This window comes from Nelumbo lutea, chromosome 3 (assembly GCF_056320005.1).
Source record: "Nelumbo lutea isolate HS-2025 chromosome 3, American lotus-T2T, whole genome shotgun sequence".
NCBI lineage: Eukaryota > Viridiplantae > Streptophyta > Magnoliopsida > Proteales > Nelumbonaceae > Nelumbo > Nelumbo lutea.
In genome coordinates, this window is record NC_142686.1 from 39,925,957 (window position 1) to 39,947,676 (window position 21,720).

Here is a 21,720-nt window from a genome sequence, read left to right on the forward strand (position 1 = left end):
AATTTTCATATTTCATTTATCCAACCATTGTATATTTTGTATCATTCAAATTTAAATGAAATAAAATTCCTATTTTTCCTCCAATTTGTTATTCACTTTGAGTTTTTGTCTTTTTGACTTCCTATTTGGTTAAGTGTTTTTTTCATTTTTTTTTAAATAGTTCATAATGAAAAGTTAAATATTTTAGTTTTACTTAGCAAAGAAATAAAAAAATAAGGCCCGACCTATAGCCCAACCCAGACCCACGAAACGGCCTGACCGACCAAGGTCCATGACACAGTATGGACCCGCGTGGGCTTAAGCCATAGGACATGCGGGGCCGACCCCCAAATTATCTCTGAGGAGGGCGGCGCGGCCCAGGACGGCCTGCGCTTTGAGCAGGCAGAGCCGTGGGCCCGTTTAGCCGCTGCCCCGAACAGGCACTCAACAATCAACACTTGAACAGGCACTCAACATTTCAACAATCAACACGAACAAGCGAGCGAGCATTGGAATTGGATGGCTTATGGGTAATTGCCAATTGGGTAATGGGGTATTATTATACGTCTTGTCCTTTTGTGATGTTATAGAGGCAAAGTAGACTTCGCCCATTCGCAACTAGGGGTTGGGCTTGGGGCAAGCAACAAAGCAAAACCCATCTCTGGGTCTCAACTCTCAAGCTCTGCAATTCTTGGAGGAGAGATATTCCCAATGGCTTAGAGATCTTTCAACAAGCACTTCAAATGAGCTGCTAGATACAGAGACCAGAGCCCCAGCAGCTCCCAGCTGCTCGGATTCCGCCGGAACACTCTGCTGGAAGAGTACAATTATCGGAAACTAGGGATGAAAGTCCGTAACCCTAGAAAGAGAACTTCAATTTGATGTCTTCAGTTCTCAAACACAACAACTTAGAATAAACCAACCAACAATGTTGCTCCCTACTCTAACGACAGATTGAGTTCTTATTGAAATATAGACCTGAAAACCCTATACCAGCACCAGGTGAAATAAATGGAGAGATCTCGATCAAAGAGGAACTATTACTACGACCAAGACTACGAACCTCAAACCCTAGCAAGAACCAAAGCACGATACCACCACCACCACAAGGTAATCAATAATAACAGTCACCACCGACGCGGTGGCTCCGGTGGGGGTGGTGGTGGTCGATTATCTAAACCTCAGGATGCCTCGCTTAATGTGACCACCACGTATCGCATCCTCTGCCACGATATTAAGGCCGGTGGTGTGATTGGAAAATCCGGGAGCATCATCAAGACAATCCGGCAGGAGACCGGCGCGTGGATCAATGTTCACCCTTTAATTCCTGGAGACGAAGAGCGGATCATTGAGATCTCCGATTCCAGGCGGCGGGACCCCGATGGACGTATCCCGTCTTTCTCACCGGCGCAGGAGGCCCTGCTCATGATTCATGAAAGGATACTCGACAGTGATTCTGCATTTGGGTTTGGATGCGATGGAAGTGCCGGTGACGACGACGAAGATTATGGGCCAAGAGGTGGCGGTGGCAGCGGTGGCGGTGGCAGCGGTGGCGGTAGGGTAGCGACCAGGCTCGTTGTGGCGAGGATGCATGTGGGGTGTTTGTTGGGGAAGGGTGGGAAGATCATTGAGCAAATGAGGGTAGAGACTAAGACTCAAATTAGGATCCTTCCAAGGGATCACAATCTGCCTCGGTGTGTATCCATGTCGGAGGAAATCGTTCAGGTAAAGCTCCCTCCTTTTTAATGTACCATTTAGCTTATTTCTTGGTTTCCTTTAACTAATCATTGCATGTTGAAGCGTTTGAGGTAATGACATGGTAAGATCATCTGCATAGGTTCAAAGGCGACTTTCTAAGTGGCTTTTATGTTCTAGCAGAGTAGATTGGATAAAGTCGAAGATTGTGATTTCAGTTTGGGATATAGTGTAATGAAACTCTTGAACTTCCACTTAGCTTTGCGTAGCTTGGGGTCAAGTGGGGTTGTTCTTTCATCTCAAACACAATGAAACAACTTCTCTTTTGTCTCTGACTGTAAGGACCTGGCTGAAAGTGAGTTCTCTATAGAAACCAGTCAAACCTGCATTTTGAAACAAAAGTAAAGATAAAAAAGGAGAAACTTTTCATGTTTCAGGAAAAAATGAAAATCAAACAAACCACTATTTGATGCTAAGGTGGAGGTGCAGTCAAACATTGAATAACAACATCCTTTCTATTGTCCATGTTCTAAAACAAGTGCAATACTACACAGCAAAATTGCTTGTTTGGATCTGTCATACTGAATCAGTCATATGAATAAAGCCCATAAGCAGGTATTTATGGACTTCGGTTTTGTACTGTTAAAATCGGATTGACTTTACACATCTTCGATGTGAGCCTTCAACTTGTGATCTGTATTGAGGTATAAGCATCATTAATTTGGTTCCTTCACTTTGTAATAGAGTTTTGGAAACCTAAGCCTTGATTTAAGAGAGATGATTTGGATAACATGTCTCTTTTTTTGATAAACGAGGACATTCCTAGTAAAAAATACAAAGAAACCACTGTTAATAATGTTAGTCAAAACATGGGAGTGTTTTTATTTTTTAAAAGATGTACTTCTTGGGCAATACGGGTGTGGCTCCTTTACAACAAGTGAGATATGCCTGAACCACTCTCCTATTCGATCACTGCTCACTATAATTTTAAGTTTCAGTTGATATTAGCTTGAATTTTGATTCTTTGTACAGACATGGAATTTTATTTTCAGTTTAGTGGAGCTTAATTATCTTTAGTGACTACTCACAAGTTACAAGTACCCGATCAATGTTTAGCTCTCAAATAAATATGTCAAAATATAATTTGATATCAAAATTCTCAATTATCATTGTCCCATCTATGGATCCATAAAGTGAAAATGAATTCTGCATTTGGGTTTTGGCTTCTACTATTTGTCAAACCTGTCCTCAAATCTTTCTTATCTGAATAGCAAACCTGTCCTCAAATCTTTCTTCTTAGTTGGGTCTTGGGTGGTGTATTTCATTGTATATGTAACAACATCTAGTATCATAAACTCTTTGTTAATATGTGGGGAATCTCTCTCTCTCTCTCTCTGTCTTTTAGTCATCTTCTCTTTTTTATGCATGTTCTTGATTTGTCATTTTGATTTCTATCTATTTTGTTATAATATTGTTTCAATTACATGCAAGAATCCTCTTTTTTAGTTGTCTGTCTTGCTGTCTCTGTCTTTTTTTAATTACAATGACTTAGTGGGTGAATCATATTTAGAAAGGCAAGCTAGTCATTCAGTTATAGAATCACCACTTGTTTTGTCATGAAACTATTTCTAAAAATTTTAATGATCTTATTGAAATATCGGAAAGTATCAATGCTATTTTAAAATTTTATTTTTTTAAATATTAGATGTTTAATCTGTCATAACATTCAAAGTGTTCATAATATATCGACAATATATTGGCAATATGTGGGAAAAAAGATTCTTAGAAGGGGAGATTTCTCCAAATCTTGCTGATATTGTGAACAATGGTATTTATGTATACTGGTGATTTAACATGAAATTATCCCTTGATGTGATACAGCAATACAATATTTGTGTGGTCTGTCATCTTTGCCTACACAGACACTAGTTCATATCAAAGTATCAAACATGTGATTTTTTATCCTTAATATCCTAGAAATTATTTAGTCAACGGTATTTTCCTATCAGGTAGTAGGTGATGTAAGTGCTGTAAAGAAAGCTATAACAATTATTTCATCACGCTTAAAGGAGAGCCAGCATCGTGATCGCAGCCACTTTCATGGACGATTACATTCACCAGAGCGTTTTTTCCCTCCTGATGAAGATTTTGATATGCCACACCGGCCATCTATAGAAGGGGGTTCATTAGGAACACGATCTTCTGTTGGTGCTGCCAGTGTTAGAAACAATTCCTATGCCTCACGTCTATCTGGCTACGCATTTGAAGCTGGAGCCAGTCCTTTAGCAGACAATATGCAGCCGTTAGAGGAGGTTGTGCTTCGAATACTTTGCCCAAATGACAAGGTCAACAATGTTATGGGAGAACCAGATGGTATAATAGAAATGCTTCAGGATGATATTGGTGTGGATGTCAGGGTTAGTGATCCTTTGCCTGGATCAAATGAGCAGATTATTGTTATTACTTCTGAGGAGGTATGTTTCCCTAATTTCAGCCTTCTAATACAATGCACACACATGGCAAAGGTGTATGTGAAGAAAAAGCAATTGATTCTCTATCCTCATACAAGTAATGCATTAATGCACCTTTTGGAAGTTCACATCTGTCCCTTGTTTTTTTTTTCATTCATTTAGCTTTATTTGCTTTGACACTTTTTGTGAATATATCATGTCTAAATGATTGCATGGATGCTTTTGTTGATACAATTGTTCAACTTTCAGATTTTATGTAAGGTTTTATTTCTACAAACCATATGGCATAATGAGCATAAGTTTTGCATTACATTATGCATTATGATTTTTAGCTGTTATAAAATTTTATTAATTATATAATAATTCATGAAATATTTTATATTTGAAGGAGAAATGTTTTCTAATCCCTTGACCACTATAAGTATGATAGCACCTAGTTTGAGTCTGAGACAACTGGTGGAAAATCTGTTTAAACCACACTGTATGCAGCAACCAATCTCAAAAAAGGAAAGACCTTGCGAGTTGTGACATACATGAAGATAAGCTTTGCTTTGCCTTATGCATTATGATTTTTAACTGTTTTAAAATTTTATAGTAATATAGTAGTTCATGAAATTTGTAGCCCCTTGAAAATATGGTAGAACCTAATCTTTCTTTGACAATTTGTAGCCCCTTCATTCATAGGTAATGTGGAAAATTTGTGGGAGGAGGGAAGGGTTGTGGATTTGTGGCTAGGAGCGGAATAAGTTTCACAAAAGGTTACTTGGATCGATGGGGATATTAAAGCAACTGAACAAAGAAGAGTTTGGGTTAGTAGAATAAAGGAAAGGAACATCCTAAAGGAAAATAGAGTTGGATGGAAAAGAAGTTGAAAGATTAATGAATGGAGGGGACATGTTGGAGGCAAAAAATTGAGATGTAAGTGGTTATACTTATAGGAGGGAGATGGAAACACAAAGCTTTTCCATGGCACGGCAATTGGGAGAAGGAAAATTATATTTCAAGGCTGGTGGTAAATGGAAAGGTCCTCACACATGAAGAGGAAATATCTAAGGCCTTTGTGGATCATTTCAAATCTATTTATTTTTTACCTTAATAATGATGAGTGCTATAAACTGGCCTACAATTGTAAGGGCCTTAATATGCCTGACGTGCACACCTTTCTGAAGCAAGGACACTGGATATTTTAAAAAATTAAAGAACATATACATATATACATATTAATTGAAAAAAACCTGAATTTCAAATTTAATTAACTGATTTAAAAGGCCTACTAATATGTCAAATGTGAAAGTGTTAATATCCAAAATGAGAACTACTAGCAGTCAGAGCAGAACTACTAGCAGCCCTACAAGGAGTGCAATTTGCAAATCAACTGGGTTTAGGGCAGCTTATTATTGAAGGGGATTCCAAGGTGGTGGTGGGGTGGTTGAAGAACCCTGAGGATACTATGTAGTGCTACAGGAATGAAGTAAAAAAATTTAAGTGGCTGACAAGGAATATGCCTTTTATTACATAATGGGTGGGGAGATCAGCAAATGCTTTGGCTGATGACTTAGCTAAGCAACGGGCAAATAGGGTAAGTCTTGTTTTGGGCTCAGCTCTAATGCTTATTTTTTCTATCTAGTTTCCTTGTAATCAGTTGAGAGAGGCTGCTGTCATGCCTCTACAAGGGCTGTTGTATGAGTTCAAAGTTTTCTTTTATCTTTTGATGCTCATCATCATCATCTTCAAGGTTCATTCAAGTCTTCATCATCTTCATCTTCACTTGGAAATTCAATTTGGAAGCAAGACACAAATACATGACATATACAAGAATACTGAGTAGCAAATTCAATTCCAAATTCCTAATTCCAACATGTGTTTATTGAGTATTGAGTCAATTCATAATCACTATTAACAATTTAATAACAATTATTATTATTATTAATAATTTACTGAACCTAACAAAGTGTAATATTTATAAAAAAAACAGATTACAAAGTGTAAACTATAATTATTAACAGTTGATAATAACACAAATCATTTATTATTTACATTAATTACAAAGTAATTTCATGCAAAAACTGGCAAAGAAATGGGAAATAAAATAACTAGTCAAGTCTGCAAGTGTTCTACCTGAATGTGAATCCACAAATAAACTCTGTAACTATCATAGCTCATGAGATTAGCACTCAATAACAAATAATACAAACTATAATTTGGACTTCCTCAACTACCAGTGCACAAGGGTGGAGGTGCTGATTTGGTGAATTTGCATTTACATGCAAAACATCTATTAGTATAAATAAAATATAAATAACTAATATGGGACAGAAACCTTGTTTTTGCATCAAAAGGGAGGAAATTGGGTGGAGCCCCTGTTTTGGTTAAGAAGAAGAAATGGTTGTACAGTTGCCTACGGATTGAATCAGTTCAGTCAGTTGTCACTGGTAGAGTATTTTCGTCATGTTCAAGGCTTCACTCTTGGATTGCTTCTCTACTCTTGTTCTATTGGTTGGTTTAGGGCTTCAAATTACTTTTACTAGATCAATTTTATCAAAAAATCGGAAAGGTAAAGCTAAAACAACTTTACTACAGAGTAAATATTGCATGGAAACATTACAAAATTATATAAGATACAATCTTATTAAGGTGCTCACCTCGGTTGCTGTGGTGAGTGCCTTTTCAATTTGTCTGTGCCTTGATACAAGTAAGGTGCACTACCTAAAAAGTGCCTCACCTCTGTGCTTAGGCATGCCTTTTTAAATCACTGCTTCTCACATCAATTTTTTCTTCTCTCTTTCTCTCACTTTTTATATCTTCACTTATTTGCTGTGACATACTTTTTTAATATATCTCTTTTATTTTCAAGTTGGTATTTGAGAGTAGATCCAATTGATTGGCTGCTGTTGTGGTTCTCTTTAATTAGGCCCTGTTGTTGAAACCATAGGACATGGGTCAGGAGTTATATGGTGGATTGAGGGAACTGAAAAATCCGACTATGACTCAATTCCCTTGTTTTTAGAGGATGTTGACATTTTTTGCCTTGAACTTTTCTGCCCAGGGATTATGGATGTATACTTTCTGAAAATCTAGAAAAGTCAAATCTGGAGTTTTTTTTAATGCTACTTGGTGAGAGCGGAATGGACTGTTAAGCCGTTAAAGTTTGACACATTTGATATCTTTTGGATGCCAGAATCAAGTTTATTAGTGCCTCCTTTGGGTGAGATAGGAGGATCGTTTATTAGTTCTTCTAGGTTGGTTGATTACTAGTTTTGGTGCTTGGTGATTATTTGTTGCCAAGACAACTGATTATGGAGTTTTTGTTGACAAGAACTGATTATGAAATGAGATAAACATCTAGTGAAGCTAGTTCTAGTATGATATTTTTTCCCTGATTAGGATAGCTATGGTGAATTGGTGATGCTCCAGACATCGAAATAGTGACTGATACTGGGTGATATAAAACTATCTTGAATAGGTCCAATCTGCCAAGATGTATATTGATGAAAGGGGCAAATTGGGAAATAATTCAAGTCTGCACTTGTAGTAAACTAGTAGATCTGCAGTATTCTAAGGGGGATTTCATCAATATGCATGATGATGTTTAAAAAGCAACTATCACACCAGAAAAAACAATTTTTTTTCTGATATGTTAGTGGTATTTATTTTAAAAGTAAAATCTTGCATTTGAGCAAACAATTTGTAAGTGGAACAAGAAAATTTGACGATATTGTGGCTTGTAAGCTCTATGCAATTACACATTACTAGGAATTATTTATTTTTGTTTACTGTTATGGATATTTGGCGTAAAGCGCCAAGCCTAGATGGTTTTCCAAATGGCTTTTTATCAAGATTGTTGGGAGATAATCAAATTTGATTTGATGGTAGTGTTTGAGGAATTTGCTGAGGAACATTTTGTTAGCCTAGGAATTAATTCTACATTCCTGGCTTTAATACCCAAGAAGGGAGATGCCATATAGCTAAGAGATTTCAGACCCATTAGCTTGGTGACTAGCATTTATAAAATTTTGGCTCGGTAAGATTAAGATTGGCCCTCTCATCAAAAAAGATTTAAGATTGGCCCTCTCAAACCTGCCAACTCATTCTCAAGGCGCCTTTTTTTCAGGGGAGACATATTATTGACCAAATATTGATAGCTAATGAGTGTGGAAAACTTAAAGAGAAGGAGGACGAAAGGGTTGTGTGTAAATTAGATTTGGAGAAAGCTTACAATATGGTGGATTAGGTCTTTCTTCTGGATATTTTGTAGTGTTATGGTTTCGGGGAAAGATGGTGCAACTGAATTGAGGGCTGTTTGAAAACTTGCCATTACTCTGTTTTGGTGAATGGGGTGGTAAAGGACTTTTCCTAGCTACTAGGGAATTAAGACAAGGGGACCCACTTTCCCCTTCCTCTTTACTCTATTTGTGAATGTGTTCAATATACTTCTCTTTAGGGTAGATAGTTCTAATATGTTTAGAGGATGGAGGGTAGGCAGGAACAATGCATTACTAACACATTTGCCGTTAGCAGATGATATAATCATTTTCTGTAGGGGTTGGGAAACCTAGAGAAGCAAGGCAATTAAAGAAGGCGGTTAACATTTCTAAGTTGAATATCAATTTTGAGAAGAGTTGTGTGGTTGGTATAAACCTTGAGTAGGAGTTGTTGACAATTGTAGCAGAGGCCCTAGGTTGCCGTACTACTTGTTGGCCTATAAGATATTTGGGTATGCTCCTGGGAGATAATCGAAGGAAAGCAGGTTTTGGAGTTTAGTAGTAGAGAACTGTTTTAAGAGATTGGTAGCTTGGAAGAGGAATTGCATTTCTTTTGGGGGTAGAATGATTAAATTGGAGTTAGTGTGTAGAAGCAAAGAGCAAGGGGTTTAGGGATGGGTAATTTAGGGAAGAAGAATTTATCTTTGCTAGGTAAATGGCTCTTGAGATGGTCTTTGGAAGGGGGTGGGGGAGACTTTGGCAAGAGGTTATTGGCAATATTCATGGAAGTGTAAGCAATGGTTGGGATGTTGGGGTATCTTTGATGGCTACTTTGGCTTTTCCTTGGAAGACCGTTTGTGGAGTGCTTAGTTTTTGAGCCTTATCAGGTATGATGTTTGCTCTGGCAATAAAGTTCTCTTTTGGAAGGACCTTTGGATAGTTAACTCAACCCCTAATGATCTCTTTCCTTCTTTGTTACTCTCTTTATTTGTTCAAAAAAGAACCTGTCCACCAGCTTGTGTCCTCCTCGTTGACTAGGGTTAGTTGGAACTTGGGCCTAAGGAGAGATTTGAGGGACCATGAGCTTGTTAGGGCAACCTCACTCCCACAATATACAAATCCTTGATTCTATTTTTTCTGGATTTTTGTAAGTCAGATTGTCGGATTTGGACTCCCCCTCCCAATTGAGTTTTCTCCTGTCTCTCTTTTTTCTCTTCCTTGTGTTCATCCCCTACCTCTCAGCCTTGTCCTGTGAAAGAAATTTGGTCCAAACCCATTCTTCCCAAGGTAGGGGCTTTGTGTTGGGAAGTCTTTCATGGAAAAATTAACACTTTGGGTGTCTTGCAGAAAAGAAACGACCTAATCTGTGTATCTCTCCACATTGGTGTACCCTTTGAAAAGCAAATGGAAAAAAAGTTGTTACCACCTTCTAATCTCTTGCCCTTTGTTGTAGGTATTTGGGAAAAGATTTTTGGTCTTTTTGGTAACAGATGGAGTGTGCCCCTGTAGATTGTAGTTTATTTGCCCCTATGACCTTCAACTAGCCAAAGAGAAGAGGTGAAATTATGTGGACATGTGCTCTCACTGCATTGGTTTGGACAGTATGGGAGGAAAAGAAAAAAAAAATTTTCAATGGTACAAAAAAGAACGAGGAAGCAGTGTAGAAATGTGTTGTAAGTAGGGCCTACATTGGACAAAATCGTTTGACTTTTTCTCAGACTTTTCTTTTGATGACATATGGTGAAATTGGGAAGCTGTAGCAAGAAGTTCTGTTATGAACGATAGATTGGTTGCAGTTTGGATTACCCCAGAAGAAGGTTTTATTAAATTAAGGTGCCGTTTGGCAAGTCTTTTTTAGAAGATCTTTTGGCTGACTCAGTGTTTTAAAAGCGTAAGGCGCAAGGGCCAATTTGCACCTGAGACTTAGGGCGCAAGGCGAGGCGTGCGCCTTTTCAAGAAAGGCACAAAACTACAAAAAAAAACTAAAAAATAAAAGTTAGAAAATTCATGAAAAAACCAAAAAATGCAAAAAATGCAAAAAAAAATAAAAAAAAAATATTAAACATAATGTTAATAAAAAATATAAAGAAAAATTTTAAAATAAATGTTTTAAAAAATCAATTATCTAAAATTAAAATACATAAGCATAACATGTAAAGCGTATTCAAATGAAAATTTAAAAATAATTGCAAACATATAAAGCATTTTCAAGCATGTAAAACCCACAATCTCTTTTTTTCCTTAATTGCATTGCTTCAAGTAGTTAATGTGATGTAAAACATATTGCATTCTTGATTCTATGAGTCACCTTTGTAGCACACCCCTTGAGGCAAACATATTGCATTTTAAAAAGGCACACGCCTGGTTTGAGGCGCAAGGTGCATTAGGCGCGTGCCTTTCGAAAGAGGTGTGCCTAGGACCTGGGCGAGGGGCATACCCCAAAATGCGCCTCGCCTGTGCGCCTAGGCGCGTCTTTTAAATCACCGTAGACTTGACAACCAAAAGACAATGTGAGCTTTTGCATTAAGATCTTAGTAGCTTGAAGACTGTTTGGTTAAGGTGCATCTTTCTGTGCGAAGAGTTGAAAAAAATGCGAAAAGCTCCATTTGGAGCTTCCTGAAAATAGCCGAAAACGGGCTTCCCGTGTCTTTTCAGGGCTGCAGCTTTCGGTGGCTAGATATTTTCCCAACCTAATGGGAAAAACCAAAACGTGGGTTGACGGGCTTTTAAAAATCCGACAGCTTGTGAAAAAATACACGCCAAATGGTTCCTAAATTTTGATGTTAGTTGTCTTGGAAACCCAGGGCTGGCTGGCATTAGATGAGTTTTTAGAAATACTGATGGATACATTCTTGCTGTATTTTTAGGCCTGTTGGAGAAAGGGATTTGGTGTATGCTGAATTCAAAGCAGTCTTGTGAGGAGTACAAATTGCTAGACTTAAATTATGAAAGATTGGTAATTGAGGGTTACTCTAAATTGGTAGTAGTGTGGCTGAAGGAACCTAGAAATATAGGGATTCTGTGAAAAAAATTAAATGGCTAATTAAAGATATCACAATTTTTGTTCAATGGGCAAGGGGGTTGGCAAATGAGTTAGCTCTTTTTTTTTTTTTGCAAAACAGGGGGTGCATAAGTCTGAACTGTTTGTGTCTCAATCATAATTCTGATTCTGTAATGGGGGCTGCATCTCGTGCCTCTGCTAATACTGCTAAGGTGTATCAGCTGCATACAGAGGAGTTGTAAATCACACCTGCAATAATCTGAATTAAAAGAAAAGAAAGAGGAGAAAAGGAGATTGAAGAGAGAGAAGTGGAGGAAGAAGATGGAAGAAAAGGAAGAAGAAGATGGAAGAAAAGGAAGAAGAAGAGAGAGTTGTTCTAAAAACCTCTCTTCAGCCCCCCAGTGATCTCTTTTATTCTTTTGTTGTTAAAAATAAGGACAATTACATGAGTGCCCTTAGTAGGGCGTCCATCACTAAAGACAACAATAAAAAACAAGAAAACAGGCCCATAATTAAGGCCCACTACCTACTACATAAACATAACATAAAGAAAAACAAAGAAACTAAGGCCCATTCGGCCCATTATCTGTACACTCCCCCTCAAGCTGAGCATAGATATTAGTCATGCCCAGCTTGCTTACACAACGTTGTAGCTTTGCCTTAGGGACACCCTTGGTTAGAACATCTGCTAATTGTTGCTGGCAATAAAAGGAAGGCCAACTTCTCTGGAAGCTACCTTTTCTCTTATAAAATGCCTATATGTTTTGTCCTGTTATGTTGAACTAGGTTGTGAGCTATGCTGATTGCAGTTTGATTATCGCAGTAAAGCATTAAGGGCTTATCATATGTAATGCCCATATCCTCTAAAAGTGACCTGAGCTATAACAACTTTGAAACTCCATGTGCCATTGCCCTGTACTCTACCTCAACCAAATACCTGGTTGCTATTGATTGTTTCTTTCTCCTTTAGGAGACAATGTTCCCTGTAACCAAGGCACAGTAACCCGATGTAGATCTCCCATCATCAACACTACCAGCCCAATTGGCATTTGTGTAAGCCTTGAGCTTCATTTGTCCATGCCATAGTTCTGAAGGCGGCAAGGCAAGGCTAGGCAATAAGGGGGTGCCTAGTAGTAGTTGTGTAAGCCTCTAGCTTCATTTGTCCATGCCATAGTTTCGAAGGCACCAAGGCAAGGCTAGGTGACAAGGGGGTGCCTAGTCACCTAGGCAATGGATTTTTTATGTAAAAAACATAGATCCTAGTAGTAGTATTAATAGGTGTAGAAACAGGTTTGAGAAGAGCTAACACATACTTCCATTGGGAGATGAAGATGCCATCTTTAGATCTAGCAATTTCCTTAACAAACAAAGTATGACCGGTCTATGTTTGTGTATAGCCAAACTCAACAAGTGCAGCTCTAAATTTATCAAACCAAGTTCTTGGGGATTGCTTGAAGCCATAAAGAGATTTCTTCAACTTACATACTTGCCCTGCATTTCCTTACTATACATACCTGGTAGAAGTGACATATGAACCTCTTCAGTCAAGTCTCTATTTAAGACAACATTCTTCACATCAAATTGATATAAGGGCTAGTCATAACTTACTGCCAAGGATAACAGAATTCTCATTATGGTCATTTTTGCAACTGGTGAGAAAGTCTCCATATAATCAACTCTATATACTTGAGTATAACCCTTGGCTACTAGCCAAGCCTTATATTTCTCAATGGTGTCGTCAACATGATACTTGATAGTGAACACCTACTTACATCCCACTAGTTCTTCCTTCCCATGAGGCAAATCCACATTATCCCAGGTATGATTTTTACAAAGTGCTTCTATTTCAGTTCTCATAGCCTCCTTCCATTCTATCTTAGACAAGGCCTCTGTAACTGACTTGGGTATAGGTTGTAAAGAAATGGAGGCTAAGAAAGAATAATAAGCTGGGAATAGCAGGTTATAAGACAGGTTTTGGAAATACAATGTGTCGTACATTTCCTCTTACCTTTTCTCATAATAATGGGTAGGTCCATGTTTGGAAAGGGAGGCTCTAGAGCAGTCAGTGAAGGACTTGTCCTCTCTTCAAGGGTTGAGAGTGTATAAGGCACTACTATAGATGAGGGAACAACGTAATCATGTCGTAGCCTTTGTATCTAGTACCACCTCTGAACAATAGGATGAGTAATGAAAATTAGAGGACTAGTAGGAGGAAGAGCAGTAGGAATGGTATAATTAGGAGACAAAGGTTCTGTCACTGGAATAGAAAGAACCACAAGAGACTCAACCTCAGGATCAATAGAAGGCAGAGGAAGTGGTGAAGAAAACAATTCAACGGAATGCTCCCCCTCAGAAGAATGACCATAAAATGGAAGTGACTCTACAAAGGTAACATGCATGGAGATGAGTTCCACTAGTGGGATCAAATCAGCAATAACCCTTTTGTGTGGAGGCATACCCTAAGAAAATGCACTTCCGGGCCATGATTTCTAACTTATGTTTTTGAGAGCTAGGGACATGAACATAGCACGTGCACCCAAAGGCATGCAAGGGAATAGAAAACAAGACAGCAAGGGAGATTTGAACCCCAAGTGTCGATTCTTTCTCGATGCTACCCCATTTTATTCTAGGGTATGGGGATAAGAACTTTGATGTATAACCATAAACTTCTCAAAATATGAAACAAGATCCTTCTCAAAATATTCCTTAGCATTAACTGATCATAATATCTTGATGCGAGTATCAAATTGGTTTAGCACAAATTCATGAAACTGTTTTACAAGTTTGGGTTTTGCAGCATGAGAACGCATAGGTTAAAGTCAAGTGTAACTAGAAAAAACATTAATAAATAGAATAAAACATTTATAACCACCCATGCAAGGTAAATGGTATGACCCCCACACGTCAAAGTGAACAATATGAAAAGGAACTGTAGATCTTTTATTACTTGCAAAATAAGAGTTTCTATAATGCTTTCACAATTCACATGACTCACAATGTAGACTTGACAACTTAGTTTCCTTAAATAAAGCTGGAAACAAAAGACACAATGATGAAAAAGAAATATGACCCAAACGATAATGACACAACATAATACGACTGACTGACTTTGACACATTTGAACTAAAAGCTGCTCTCAGAGGTGATAGTTGACTTTGTCCAGGCATGTCCAACATGTATATCCCATTCACCTCATGGTCACTCCTAATCACCTTCTAAGAGTCCCTGTCTTGAAAAACACAGTAAGAAGGGAAAAAGGTCACACTCCAATTCAAAGATTTTGTCAAATTATTAATTGAAAGCAAATTAGTGTTTAATTTAGGAACATAAAGAACTGAGGATAAGGTGAGGGTGTCTGAAGCTCTAATGGTTCACTTGCCAGAGATAGGAGCAAGAGAGCCATCAGCAAGGGTGACCTTATCTCAGCCAGATAAGAGCTAGTAAGTAGAAAATAAATGGGACACACTAGTCATGTGGTCAGAGGCACCGGAATCAATTATCCAAGGAATTCTATGATTGCCTAAGATAGAATCATGATTCATAGTAGCACAAATACTTGAATGGGCATATGTGGATGCAGAGGGAACTGTCTTTGATGAAGTAGGTGCTGTAGCAATAGACTCTAGGTGACTAATTATTCGGCCATACTTCTCATACTTAGCCTTGGTGGCTGCCAGTTGCTCTCTCACTGACATCTCACCATTATGCCCCCGTTCACTCTGTGAGGAGGTGGCTACATTTGCATTTCCACTTTTCACATTCTCATTCCTTTTTCCATTGTTTGAATTCTTGAGTCTAACAGGTATAAGCTTTGGATGCAACTTCCAATAGGTGTCTTTAGTATGTTTAGGCTTATTATAGTATTCACAAACATCTTTCTTCCTAGTGCTGACCTTCGGCTTCATCCCAACTTTAAGGGCCTCTTGCCAAAGAGATTTTGGCATGGAGAAGTAAACAATTAAGGGCCTCTCCCTGTCTTAGATTATTCACATCATTCTTTCATTTGTAAGCCCGGGCAACATTCAATTTTTGGGAGTAGGTCTTCGTGACATTATCTCACTCCTTTGCAATTTCCATCCACAAGTAGTGCTAGCTAATATGTGGCTGCATAGAATTCACTAACCAACTCACTACTGTGTAATTCTCCTGCATCCACCTTTCATAGGTAGGGTCATCGTCCCCCAATTTCTTCTTGCTTCTGGTGATATAACCCCATTTCCCTCTACTACACACATGTAGTATTTTCCAGTGGTCACTGCCCCAAAAGTATTTTCTAGTGGTCACTGCCCCAAAAGTATTTTCCATTGATCCCCCATTTCCAAACTCGGAATCTGTGGGATATTTGGTTTCTCCTCCAATTTGCTCCATTGAGTGAAACGGAGATCAAAATAAGCCTCAACTAAGCTAGAATTGCTATCCCAAGAAAAAAACTATTCTTCAAACAGCCAAATCTAGAGTTTCACAGGACCTACCCAAAGGGGAGAAGAGGAGAAAGTTCAACCGCTCCTACCAGAGGTTCTAGAACCCTGTCCATCTCAAGTCACCCTTAATGAAAATCAAAAGGCTACCCTTTGATCTCCAAGCGCTAGCTTCAAAGTGTCTCTAGGACCTGTTGCTATTTTTCTCCATTTGTCTAGGCTTTTCAGGAAAAAACTCCAAGAACCTTCATTGGGCTTCAGCTGTGGGTGAAAAACTTAACAGAACCTCTCCAAAATCCCTCCCAATTGGGCTACATAAGTTGTTCCCTAATCAGCTGATTAATTCTCCATACACTGTGCATGGGGGCAAAGAGAGAAGAAAGAAAAGAAGGTGAGAACCTGCTCTGATACCAAGTTGTAAATCACACCTGCAGTAATCTGAATTAATAGAAAATAAATAGGAGAAAAGGAGATTGAAGAGAGAGAAGTGATGGAAGAAAAGGAAGAATAAAGAGTTGTTCTAAAAACCTCTCTTCAACCCCCCAATGACCTCTTTTATTCTTTTGTTGTAAAAAAATAAGGACAATTACATGAGTGCCCTTAGTAGGGGTGTATAGAGAATTATTCATCGTATAATACTGTGGGATTATTTTGTCTTTATTCATGATATGAAATTATGTATTTGATTTTTTTTTTAATTTATAGAGGGCATAGTAGTTTTCTTGTAGATTTTGTGCTCAACCCTATAGATATATCAGAGCCAGTCATGACTGCTTATCCATCTCTTCTCACATCATTTTCTTTTCTTCTCTCTTTTCCCACTCCATTATCTCTTCTCTTATTTGTTGAAACATACTTTTTTGATAAATCAAACTTGAAATTAAACAAAACTCTTAAGTAAACATCCTAAACTGAATTTTGATGCCTTCCAAGTCTGAAATTAATAAAAAAACCTAAAATAGAAATATTGTTTTGTCCATTCACAGTATTTGTTAATTTGTAAATCACTTAGAAATGAAAAAAAAAAAAGAACTTACCACATCAACCACATTAACTTGATAAGGTCCCTTCCCAAAAAAACCTCAATCTGGTTTAAGTGATAGATTTGAATGAGTTGGATTATTAATTGGGTTTTCTTACTATGCTCCAAAGATCTTAACTTTAATTGCTTCTTGAGTTTAGGAATTATTTATTTTCTTTTCATTGGTTTTGGTTGGAGAAAGTGGGGGACAGGTTGGGAGAGATCTGTATTTTTAACCCATTGTTCATCCGGGTGGTCAACCCATCACTTGGAAGCAAAGACAGTCTGGTCTAACCTCAAACCAGTGTTTTAAAAGGCGTGGGAGGCGTATGCCTGGAGGCGGCAAGGCACCCCAAAATGTCATGAGGCGCAGGCCAGAAGCGCTGACACCTCTGAGGTGTACGCCTCATACGCTTTTTTCATGAGGCGTGCTTGAAGCGTACGCCTCATGCACACCTCATATAAAAAGACAAAGAAGAGAGAAAAAAGAAGAAAAGGAAAGGAAAGGGAAGGGAAAGAAAAAGAAAAGGAAAAAAAAAGAGAAAATGAAAGAAAAGAGAAGGGAAGGGAAGGGAAGAATAGATAAGGGGAAAGAAAGTGGGCCGGGCCCCATCGAGGGCTCTCTCTCTTTTTCTCTCTCCCCCCCCCTCTTTCAACTAGTATTATTCATCTTCATTCTTTTTAATATAAAAGATTTTTATTAAAAATAAAGAAAAATGAGATCCTCCTTCCTCTTCTTCCTCTTCCCCTTCCTCCTCATCCCCCTCCTCTTAAGGAGGCTTACACCTCCTTGTGTTTGGGAGGCTTATGCCTCTTACGTTCTGAACTATGCCTCATGCCTCTAGCTAGTGGAACGCCTTGCGTCATGCCTCTGCGTTTCAAAACATTGCCTCAAACCAATCAGCTGGTAAAATCCATTGACATTGACAGTACCATTTAGACCGTTGAACTATTTATTGGTTATTTGGTTAATGGATCAAATTTTACCCAACAACATTTATTTTGAAAAAAAATATTATAGCAGAAATAAATAGGGTAGAACTGTAGAGAAAAATGGGAGAACGAAAATAGGGAACCTTTTCTCCATGGCTGCCATCGGCAACTCTAGATTTATGAAAAATGCAAAAAGGTAAGCAGTGTTCCTCCTCCTCTGCCATCGCCCTCATTCTCACTCATTCTCTATTCTATAACTATAACCACGCATACGAATAGGGTTAAAAAGTTTAACCTAATATGTTAGTCCAATGGCCTATATCGAATCTGTTGAATCTTGAGAACCATCCATCTGACCTGGATGGTTGAACTGTTAAACTGTCACCTGGAGATGAATGTGAGGAGCCACTAAAATATTCTAGAGGTTGTGTCCTCTTCAATCTTCTTTTCAGAAGGTTGTATTCTTTCCTTTTTTTTTCAGTTTAAAGGCTACTTATGATGAAAAAACAATTTTATATGTGGTGTAAACAGTAGTTGATTTTTGGTTTATACTAGGGCCCCGATGATGATTTGTTTCCAGCTCAAGAAGCTTTGCTGCATATCCAGAGTCGGATTGTAGATCTTGGTCCAGACCAAAGACAATATCGTAACAACAAGGTTACTTGTCTCATCTAGTGAAATTGGATGTTTAGAATGGACGAGATGGATCTTTATCTGAAATGAGGAGGTTAACTGGTGCAAACATACAGATATTACCCAGAGAAGAACATCCAACATGGTGTGTCAGGGTCTGACGATGCTGTGCAGGTTTGTGATATTTGCCCCATGTGCAAATTGCTCTATTACTTGAAAAGCTAGATCTGTTCACGGGCTAGGCTTTGCCTCTACATTAACAGAATATACTGAGGCCCGAGCCCGGCCAGAAATTTGGAAAGAAGATTTTTTTCCTTTTTAATTTAATTAAAAACTATTTTATTTATATTAAAATACCTCAAAACCTAAATAAATAATGAAAGATCTCATTATTACTTGAAATAAGAGAAGGAAAATAAAGAAAAATATATTATATATATATGCTTTTTTTATTATATAATACATTATCAAGTCGGGCTTAGGCTCGGGCTCGGGTTTCTTTGAGAAATCCCGAGCCCGAGCCCACGAGCCTGAAATCCTGTTCAAGCCCAACTTAGATCGGGACGGGCTGTTGGGCTACCCGGCCCATGAACAACAAAGCTGCATTATTGGTGGGAGATTGCCTTTCAATAGACCCCATAGTTGTCAAGGCACTTAGGCAATTCTAGGCAACAATGAGGCGCCTACTTGTTGCCTAGGCAATAGAATTTCATAAAATAAAAAACTAAGTTTTTCCTAATACTCTATTTTTATATAAAATTCAGTATGCATTTTAATTGGAAAAATAATATTAAAATGATATTAATATATTAAGTTTTTCCTAATACTCTATTTTTATATTAAGTTTTTCCTAGTTGTTGCCTAGGCAATACTCTATTTTTATATAATATTAAATTTCTTCTCAAAACACGACAAATCAACATATCCGGGACAGTAGTATTTCAGTTATATTAATTTCAATACTTTCAAAAATGATATCAATATATTAAGTATTTAATAGAGTAATTTTTTTATCAAATTAGCAATTAAAGATGGCTATAGTTATATATGGTAAAATTAAGAGAGAGAGAGAGAGAGAGAGAGAGAGTAGGTGAAAGAAAAAATCAAAAGCAGGGCTGCTGTTGTATTTATTGAATGGTATTGTAATAAGGCACCTGCCTTGTCATTTTAGTTGCCTAGTTGCTATTAACTAGATGTTTAGGCTAGGCACCCAGACACCAACCATGGGCTGACTCGTTGGTGTGTTAGCAGGTTTGTTCCAGCGTTGATGCGGAACTGAATCCCGCAACCAACACTTTGGGGAAAAAAAGGGGTCAAGGGGAAGTTATTCATGGTGCATGGCACTGAATACCAAAATAAAAAAGCTAGGCACCCAGACAAGGGTGCCTAGTCGCCCAGGCAACACCTTGACAACTATGGTAGATCCCACATAAGAAGTTTCCTGAGCTAAATATCAAATTGGTTTCATCACCATAACCATTTGATCCCTCATATATGGTTTTTCCCACTCAAGAATGAACTGTCCCAGCAGCAGTCAGGCATACTGTACTGACCAAGCGATAGAGATTTTTCTTAATGAGACTTGTCAAATTTTGTGCCCAACCTTATAGGCGTGCAATATTACACAACTTGCCATAATGGGCAATAAAGATGGCCCACTACATTGGTAACTTGCCTTTTTAGGATTGCACAGTCTGGGTCATGAAAGTGCAGGGTGCAAGTTCATGATAGTGATGAATGCATGCAGATGCACAGAGTCTACTTCAGGGGTTTATTCTGAGCAGTAAGTCTTCCAAGTCTTTGATTATCCGTTCTCAATTCCTGTTTCATTATCGAGCAGAAGAATATTTCATTTTCATTGATTTTCAACTGGCTTGATCACAGCACAAGAAGATGATCCTCCAAGTTAGTAACATTAGCCGAGCCGGTGGTACTTGCTGTGAGTGTGGCTTCCATATGCAAATTGCCAAGAGTGGTGGACAGTTTTCTTACTTGTGTAAAGAGGTATTTATGCCTTGTTTCCAATTATGTGCAGTTTAAATTGTAAGAAAGTAAGTGGAGAAAAGGTTGATGTAAACCTCGGTTTTTGACAAGCCTTTCATTATAAGCCATTCCCTCATTTTTCTTTTCCTACTTTTGCAGGACAGTTAAATGGTAATTTCACGATTTACTTGTTAGATAGTGTGTATCTTTTCTTTCATGCTTATTGATAATTGGGTTCGGTTTATTTATTTACAACACATGCCCAACCAGTTTTGTACAAAAGGGATTGGTGCTTTAACCAAAACGGAAAAACCTATTACATTGGCTGATCCAGACCTTTCCATCTAATCCATGAATATTTGTATCTATAAGACTATAACTTGCAGAGTTTCAACATCCGTATCATTTTCCTATTCTGTAATTATGTATAGCATGTTTACCTGTTTAACAATAGTAGCGTGACTTCTTTTTCTATTCGTACTATAAGAAAAGATGAGTTTCATGAAATGACCATTTTTATGTCTTTTTCTGAGAGCTGATTTGGTTAATCTCAAAATTACTCGAGCAAGTTTTTTAAGAGGAACCTCTAGGCGCACTTAAGCTCATGTGAGGTTTATTTTGTGCCTTTTACTTATCTGGCTTGTTATATTTTAGTGAATCAACTTTGCATTTGTTCTTGAATGAGATGGGATTATGGGATGCACGGGTTTTATTAATAAAAAATTGATGAAGGAGCTTTATGACATTTCCGATTAAACGACACATCTAAGTCTGGTTCAAGCTTTTTTTTTTTTTTTTTTTTTTGTGTTATGCTTAGTTTATTCGATCACAATTCAAGTTACACTTTAGTTAAAGTGGCTGATTTCCTATGCTCTAGATAAATCTGTATTATTTTTTTATATCTTAGTGATAAATTCTTTTATTAATTTTTTAAAATTTTATGGTTTGTAGCTATTTTTGTATTTTTTTAGGTAAAAAGAGTTTTTGGTTTGTAATTATTTCCAAATAAGTTGTTTAAGGGTAATTTTTGTATTTAAAGAAAATTAATGCATTACATCAACTTTTTCTATTTCCAATGCTAATAGAAGGAAAGTATTTGCACTTCTAGTCAAAACAATGTGGGAGGTTTTTGTTAAGGACAAAACATGTATAGGAGAGGTTCATGGAATTCTTAGCAAACCCAAGGAGGTTTTTATCATTTTCCCTATTTTCAAAATAGAATTTAAGTTGATTTTAAATTAATTAAACTATATTTAAGGTTAATAAATTTTTATTAAATTTCCTCTCTATTAATCCTTATTAATTTTATTAATTATATTAAATTTTTATGTTTCAATAGAATTTAAGTTCACTAGTAAAAATTAATTATAAAACTAATAATTGT

General features: G+C 37.5%; 1 protein-coding gene across 1 annotated transcript; it reads left to right on the top strand.

Moving 5' to 3' along the window:
• The first annotated feature begins 502 nt into the window (after window positions 1-502).
• RCF3 (RNA-binding KH domain-containing protein) lies at window positions 503-20,486 on the top strand. Its single transcript, XM_088976315.1, is given in 9 exon segments — window positions 503-1,704; window positions 3,684-4,148; window positions 18,276-18,353; window positions 18,355-18,414; window positions 18,416-18,504; window positions 18,506-18,527; window positions 19,964-19,994; window positions 20,101-20,136; window positions 20,238-20,486. Coding segments are annotated over 9 exon segments (1,521 nt in total). The 5' UTR covers window positions 503-990; the 3' UTR covers window positions 20,264-20,486.
• The last annotated feature ends 1,234 nt before the right edge of the window (window positions 20,487-21,720 follow it).